Source organism: Stegastes partitus, unplaced genomic scaffold (genome assembly GCF_000690725.1).
Source record: "Stegastes partitus isolate 25-593 unplaced genomic scaffold, Stegastes_partitus-1.0.2 Scaffold1602, whole genome shotgun sequence".
NCBI lineage: Eukaryota > Metazoa > Chordata > Actinopteri > Pomacentridae > Stegastes > Stegastes partitus.
The window spans coordinates 179,809-187,751 of record NW_007579333.1 but is presented as its reverse complement, the minus strand read 5'-3'; the positions used below and the strand labels follow the sequence as shown (position 1 = coordinate 187,751).

General features: G+C 43.9%; 1 protein-coding gene across 2 annotated transcripts in view; it reads right to left on the bottom strand.

The window, feature by feature from the left end:
- Positions 1 to 705: 705 nt before the first annotated feature.
- LOC103371518 (far upstream element-binding protein 3-like) overlaps positions 706 to 7,943 on the bottom strand; it is a 35,504-nt gene continuing 28,266 nt past the window's right edge. For both annotated transcript variants that reach the window (XM_008300870.1, XM_008300871.1), the window contains exons 13-18: positions 7,713 to 7,873; positions 7,440 to 7,510; positions 7,106 to 7,191; positions 4,840 to 4,911; positions 4,378 to 4,475; positions 706 to 4,292 (exon numbers count right to left, since the gene is read on the bottom strand). In XM_008300870.1, coding sequence (XP_008299092.1) covers positions 4,284 to 4,292; positions 4,378 to 4,475; positions 4,840 to 4,911; positions 7,106 to 7,191; positions 7,440 to 7,510; positions 7,713 to 7,873 — 497 coding nt within the window. In that variant the 3' untranslated portion in view covers positions 706 to 4,283. The remainder of the gene's footprint in view (positions 4,293 to 4,377; positions 4,476 to 4,839; positions 4,912 to 7,105; positions 7,192 to 7,439; positions 7,511 to 7,712; positions 7,874 to 7,943) is intronic.

Genomic DNA, 7,943 nt, shown 5'->3' with positions numbered 1-7,943 from the left:
GGACTGACATGTTTACAGTCTGGATATGTCCATATAAGGACTGACATGTTTAAAGTCTGGATACGTCCATATAAGGACTGACATGTTTACAGTTTGACTACGTCCATATAAGGACTGACATGTTTACAGTCTGGATACGTCCATGTATGGACTGACATGTTTACAGTCTGGATATGCCCATATATGGACTGACATGTTTACTGTCAGTGTTTCCTTGTTGTGTCTCTGACACCACATGTAGGAGCAGCTCCACGTCTCTGTCGGTCCAAGCAAACCCATTATCGCTGAAGTAACAGGAAGTTTTCTTTGTTGTGTTCTTTCCTGGACTCTGATTGGCTAGCATGGCTTTATGCTTCTCGTCACGCTGCCCCCTGTAGGTCTGGCAGCTCATAGCAGCTCTTAGCGACGGGTTTATGCAGGTTTGTGTGAACGATGTTATTTAGGAACACGTAGGTCCGTTTTGGCGAATACCGGCTACATGTAAACGTGGTTAGAGACAAGAGTGTTGAGTTTAGTGCAGCTTTGTGACAAGGGGGCGCTGTTGTGGAAAAAAAAAAAAAAGATCAGGAATAATTGTCGCTTCTTCCAGATACTTGAGGCGACTAAGATGCTTCTGCGTTCATTCCATCGAGCACCGACAGCGCCGACTGCAGCAGCGGTGTTTAGCGGTGACACCGGCCCGTCTAATGATCGACGACACACCAGTCAGAAAGAATGAGCCTGTTTATTAGCCCTCATGTTAATCACCCCCCTTCTCCTCGGCCACCGACAGTCTCGTGGCTCGGGTTCATACACAACTCTATCTGTCAATAGAATCTAATAGAAAAATCTGCAGGTTACAGTTCGGACGTGAGTCCATTAGAAAAACAACAGAAACCATGAAACCAAAAGCTCCCCGCCCCCCTGAAGGACCGGGGCTCGGGACTAGGAAGATCTAAGCCGGAGTGGAGGGCCGTGGCCCGGTCCTGGTTCTGGGTCGTCGGGAGGCTCGGTGTGGCCCGAACACTGAGCCTGGAACCGGCCCCGGACACCCGGCCAGCATCCACCCCGGCGGTTTTAATAAGTCTGGGGTGTTTTAACCCCTTCCCTACAGCTCTTCTCGTCGCGGAGCCGCCACGCTAACAAGCTGCAGACCTTCGACGCGCCTGCGACGACGACGCTCAGCGGTTCTGGAATCACATGGTCCGATTACAGACGTGTTGAAGGGCAGCTTTTTAGCATGGCGGCGTCCAAACAGACAGACGGACACGGAGAAGAGATAGAGACAGTTAGCCTAGCAGTCTTGAGAATATAACACATACTCAGCTTCTCTTTGCAAATCGGTTAGACACAACATGTGAATTAAACAATATCATTTGAACAGGATAACAAAGTACATTTTGAACTGGAGAGCACCCGCCAGAGAGTGGAAATTTACACAAACCATCATCTCACTGACAAACTGAATATTCAGAACTGGATAAACAGATTTAAATAGACCACCGAACAGGAGAACGCATTATTATCATCATAATTATCATCATCATCATCGTCATCATCACACATACAAGAAGCAGAACCACTGATTCAGAATTCAACTCAACAACAGCCAGATGTCCCTCAGCAAGACAAACCTCTCTGTGGTCTGACACGCACAACGCTAGCAAACAACGCTCGGCTAACAGACGCCCAGCTAAACACAACACACAGCTAGCAAACACACTATTCAGCTAACAAAAGCAACACACAGCTTACAAACACTGCACCGGCTGGAATTACACTCCAAAAAAGACACACAAATACCTCTGTACGTCTGTGAAATCACACAGTGAAGTAAATCTAAACAAGCTAGCGTAATCCAGCCTTAGCACATACACAACATACAACTAACACACGCAATGTTCGGCTGACGCACACGACCCTAACAAACAGCTAAAGCTGGAATTACACTTTCACAAAGAAACATGTCTGTGAATTTCAAAGGATATTACTGTTAACCGCAGGTGAACTTGCTCCAACTCTAACAAACGTGCTAACGCTATGCAAACTAATCAGTAGATCCAAAAACCTGCTGGGTTTGATGAGGAGAAAATACATTTACATTTGTGCAAGTATAAAATAGCAACACAATAATAACTGTGCACATTCGAGAAGCGTAATCCAGCCCTAATATACACACATCACACCGCTAACGCACGTTCAGCACCATAAAGCTACAACAAACTGGTTTGCTATGGTATCTGATAGCTAATGAACATTCAGTTAACTCATTATTTCATACTAGTTAAACTACATGGATGGATAGTAAGCTCAGAAGCGTTTTTTGGCAGTTTGTTAGCAAGTCAAATTAGATTATTTTGTAGAACTGATTGTATCAGTGCTGATATTTAGCTGCTAACACAAGCAACTTTTTGCAGCCATTTTGGCTAGTTTGTCTAGCATTACGAAATTCACAAACTATCAGCATAATGTACATTTTTTTTTATTGCTATTTACTGTTTGTGCAATATGTGCCCGACAAATGGTAAAGTTAAGTTAGCATACACCATTAGCTAACTGCTATGAAACAGAAAAACTTCAGTGAGAACATTCATTCAGCTAACATTTGTAACACACAAGCCAGTTTTTTTTTTTTTCAAATAATAATTTAGCCATATTTAGCTACAATACACTGTTTAGCTATGGTTTTGCTCACATTTAGCTAATGCTAAATTTTCTAATGATTACTTGTTATTTGATGCTAGTTAAAGTAGAAAGATGGATTTTTAGTCAAAAAAGTTGCTTCAGGTTGTTTTTGGCAATTTGTTAGGAAGTCATATTTAGATTAACTAGTAGAATTGATTGTATTAATGCTAATGTTTAGCCGCTAACACCAGCAAAGGTTCTTTGCAGCAATTTTGTCTCTAGTTTACTAAAGTGTAAGGGGGAAATAAAAGATTTTTTTTCACGATTTACTGTCTGTGTAATTTCGTTGTGAGTGCAGCAGATTGCAAAGTTAAGTTAGCTCACGTTTAGCAAACAGCTACACACCAGACAAACTGTTGAGCTACCATGTTCATTTAGCTTAACATTTGTAACATGTATATTCAGTAAAAAAAATACCCACTGCTAAACCAACATACAACACCTAGCATAAGTTTCAGACAGCACATCTTTTCCATTAGCATTCAGCTTTCAGGCACCACTCAGCTAATAAAGCACAGCTTGTAGCTAACAGAAACATTCATTCAGCTAACACACAGCTGAGGTAACGCACACCTTTTTGCTAACAAACACCACTCAGCTAACTTGCGCATTTAGCTAACACGCTAGTTAAGCTAACACATTGCTAACAGAATCTTAAACTTCATTGTTCAGCTCCGAAAATTTCTCCCACAAAAAAAAAAAATGAAAAAAAAATCGGCAAAGTAGAAACGCAGAACTAAGTTACGACAACAATAATAAAGTTTCTCTGGAAGAAAATAGCAATTTCCCGCCTTTTCATAATGAAAGTTGAGGCAGGAAAACGTGGTGTCGGCTGGAGGTTAAATCCTGTGAGGACACAAAGTGTTTGACCACAGAGAGATCTGGCTTTAGACAACGCAATATAAATCGTCATTTATTCATCAATACATCATAAAACCTAAAGAAATCACTATAGAGATACAGGAATAAGAACTATCATCAAACCAAAAGAAAAAAATTAACGCGTCATTGCACCTCCAAGATGGCGACTAAACAGGTAAAATTAGAACAAACAGACCCAGCGAGCACAGATTTAGTACAAAAAACAGTCTCTGACGGTAAAACATTACATTTCCATCCGATGCTATTAAAATATTTCTATGCCAAAATAAAAAAAAAAAAATAACTGAGAGTCAACACACACAATCTGACGCATGCTTTAAAACATTATCATAAACAAAATAATAATAATAATATCTGATTTTCTTACTCAAGACTGCTAAGCCTTATACCGTTTTCTTATCGGAAAATAAAACTAGACAAAATATAGATTATACTGGATTTGTTTTGTTCAAAGCCACACTGATACATCTTTAAGTTCAAGTTTGATAAAAAACAAAACAAAAAGAAAAACCAGGTCTACATGTGGAGAGACCAGAGGCTAGTCCAAAAAAATCTGCCCGACAAAATATCGACTTTGTAAGGTTAAAAAACAGAAAGAAAAGAGTTCGTGATTTTTCAGTTAATCCTTAGTTTTTCTCTACAAAAAGGAAGGAGGAAGCGGCAGAGCGTTGCTAGGAAACCCCGATTCGGTTGCCATTGACGACCATCCGAGGCCTTCGCCGGCGAGGGAGGAGCCTCTAGTGATCCTGGGGGGACAGGAAATGACATCAGTGTGTTTGACCGGTCAGAGGCACTGTGCAGCTGCGGCAGATGCAGCCTCAGGTGTGTTACCTGTATCTGGGCGGGGTTCCACAGGTAGGGCTGCTGTCTGTAGTATTCTGCTAACGCTGCAGTGTAGTCTGGCACCGAACTCTGCTGGGACGACTGACCTGCAACCGCACAAACGCTCACCGTTAGCGCATGAATCACTCCTGTCAGCGTCCTGACTGTTATGTAGCTTCAGTCACGTCATCACGGACACGACTCGACCCAAACGGCCGAGCCACTGGACCACCAAACACGCTGAACGAAACGTCCTGAATCTGACGTTTGCTGCATTTCTGTGTATAAACAAGATTTTTTTTTTTACATGTGTTTTAGGTTTCTGGCAGCTTCATCCACTAAACGTCTCTGTGAACATGAACGCCAACATCATGGAAACCAGCCAGGCTCAGGTGTGTTACCTGCACACCGACCCGGTAACTCGTGTACTTATGTGATGGTGTGGATGTGGTGTTTGTGTGGCTGTCTCACTCTGTTTCTTGTAGTAGTCCTCCCAGGCCTTACTGTAGTCTGTCATCAGGCTCTGAGGCTGGTTCTGCTGGCCTGCAAGCGAAACATCACACGGACATCTGAGACAAACGTTCAGGTTCTGTCGGTTCCCACAGCTGCACAGCTTCATTTCTGTCCTCAAAGGGCCTGAACACAGCCACAGCCTGCTCTGATGCTGTGGTTCTGATCCAGCAGTCGCTCTGTGGTCTCAGTAATGTCCCACCCACGGCTTCACCTGATTGGCAGTTACATGTCACGTAACAGCCAATCACTAAAAGCCATTGTTTACACAGAGAGACAGACGAGCACATTGCCTTCAGACTGCAGCAGCTCCAGCTAGCAGCTCTCTGAAGGTGAGGTTCTGATGAACGGCAGCTGGAACTGATTCTCACGGGGCTAAGCTAATGCTATCACAAAGGAGTTAGCTGTTCCTGCTAGCCTGCGGCTAACACTAGCTTAGTCAGATTAACCTCACCAGTCTGTTTAAACTGACAGACTTGTCTTTACCAAACATAGAAGACCCGACCAAAAGGCACAAACATCTCCACAAATCAGGACATGAGCTAATGCTATGCTAACGGCTAAGTTAGGAAGTAGCCACAGGTTCAACTAAAACAGAGTCTGAAAAAAACAACTATAAAAGCTTTGAGATCTGGGAAATAAAAATGACAGAAACCAAAGAGCAGCAGAGTAGCCGTTATTGATCTCAATCAATAGATCGATCAGTGACCTGAGAACATCTGTGACGTCTTCACTCACACGTGTGTTCTTCATATTCAGTCCTACTGATCCTGTTAATAAAGTGACATGGCGCTGCTAGCACATGCTATCAGTATGGAACGGCTAATGGATTCCAGTTTCAAATATTGATTATCTGCCTTTTTCTCCCATGCTTTAGAGTAGTCCATCTGTCCTGTGTTTGTGTGCGTCAGACACTCTGGACCTGTGTCCCCCTGTTGGACTGAGTGTGTGTGTGTGTGTGTGTGTGTGTGTGTGTGCGTGTGTGTGTGTGTGTGTGCAGGTTCACAGCTCACTGACTCGTCTCACTCTGACTGTCCTGACTCACATCAGGCTGGAAACACTTCTACGTCTGCAACAGGTGGATCAAAATGACCACAAGGAGACACAACACCCCAAAACACAAAGAGACAGACACAGAGACTGAGATCCACCTCAGTGGGACACAAAGACACACACGAGACACGAAACGCCACGAAGCAACAAAACATGAAGAACACAATTCCAAAACAAGACGACCACAAAGACAAGAAACAACCAGAACGAGACTCTAATCAACAGAGAGGAGACAGAACGGTCTCTATGGGTTACAGACGCTGGAGATAAGGAAATAGCAAGATACAGTCAGAACGCCGGGATAGAAGGACACCATGAAGACTGGAGAACCCTCCAAGAACTCTGGAGGAGGTTGTTGAGCAGCATCAGTCAGGAGAGGATACAAGAACATCTCCAAGTTACTGAACATCTCTGGAGTCCAGTTAAATCCATCATTAAGACATGGAAGGACTATGGACCATGAGTAGATCTGACTAGAGCAGGACGTCCTCAGAGACTGAGTGACCGAGCAAGAAGGAGACTAGAGAGGGAGGCCACCAAGACTCCTATGACTCCTCTAAAGGAGTTAAAAGCATCATGATGAAGCACGGTGGTGGCAGCATCATGATGTGGGGATCTTCTCAGCAGCAGCCTGGAAGGCTTGTGAAGGTAGAGGGTGAATGAATGCAGCAGAGTGTAGAGAAATCCTGGAGGACAACCTGATGCAGGAGAACTGAGACGTGGAGAAGACTTGGTTTCCATCAAGACGATGAGCCGAAGCAAACAGCCAAAGCTCCACAGAGATGGTTTGAAGACAACAAGGTGAAGTTCTGGAGGTCCAGTCAGAGTCCAGACCTCAGTCCAAGTTCTGTTCACTCATGAGCCCTGCGGAACCTTCTGCAATCAGCTGTTGTATATCTTAAATTAATTGACAATACTTTGTAGAACAATGTTCTTAATAAACATGAATATATATATATATTTTAATTCTTGTCAAAAGCCAAATTAAATTGATCACGATTCAACGTTGAAAAGCAACAAAAGGAGAAAACTTCCAGGAAGGCGAAGACTTCTCATAGCCGCTGGTTTGCTGCTTGTGTTTGATTTTACCAGAACCACGTAAAACCTAAAGGCAGTAACTCAAGTTTAACCTAGTTTGTAAGATGCTGTGTCTGTCGTGTGTCTGTTGTGTTACCAGGGTCTTGTTGTCCAGGGTTCTGCCAGCTGGTCTGGTAGGTGTTTCCCCAAACGCCGGTCAGGAAAGTCTGACCGCTGCCACAGCTGCAAACACAAACATCTGGTCACCAACATGAATGTCTTTATTTTTCACCTTTCGTTATGAAAAACCAACACATTGACGTTGACAATATAAAAACAGGCCGAGTCTGCTGTCAGTCGGCCTCAGAAGGTTCTTCGGTTCGACCCGCTTTAATCAACTTTTATGGAAAGTTAACAGAAAGTTAATTCAGACAGGAGATGATGCATCAACGAGGTGTGACGGATGACATGAGGGTGGAGAGTGGTCTTACTTCTGGTGTGCAGCCGGGCCCTGGGTGAAGGGACTGAAGCCAAAGCCTCCGTTACTCATGATGCCTGAACCCTGCAGAGGCCAACAGACACTTCAGTGGACGGCTTTAGTGTCACAACTCTTATTCTTTTTGCATTTTTCTCTGAATCTAAACATCTTTTCTGCAGAATAATTCTAAAACAACATATTCGTTCTGCTCTGTTCGGATGCGACACCAAACACGAAACGTCTTGGTACCAGAGCCCAATCACTGAGGAGCGTTTGTTTTGCGTACCCCGATCTTGTCGTCTATGAGCTGGCGGGCGAGGTCCATCTGCTGGGCGGTGCCTCTGATGGTGAAGACTCGGGTGTTGGGGTCGGTAGAGGGCGGAGGGTTCCTCTGCAGCTCCACATGAGCTCCAGACTGCTGGTTAATACTCTTTATGGTTTCTCCACCTGCACACACACAAAGCAGCATCTCTAACATCCAGCTGTAAAGATTCCAGATGCTGTTAGCTGTCCTTTG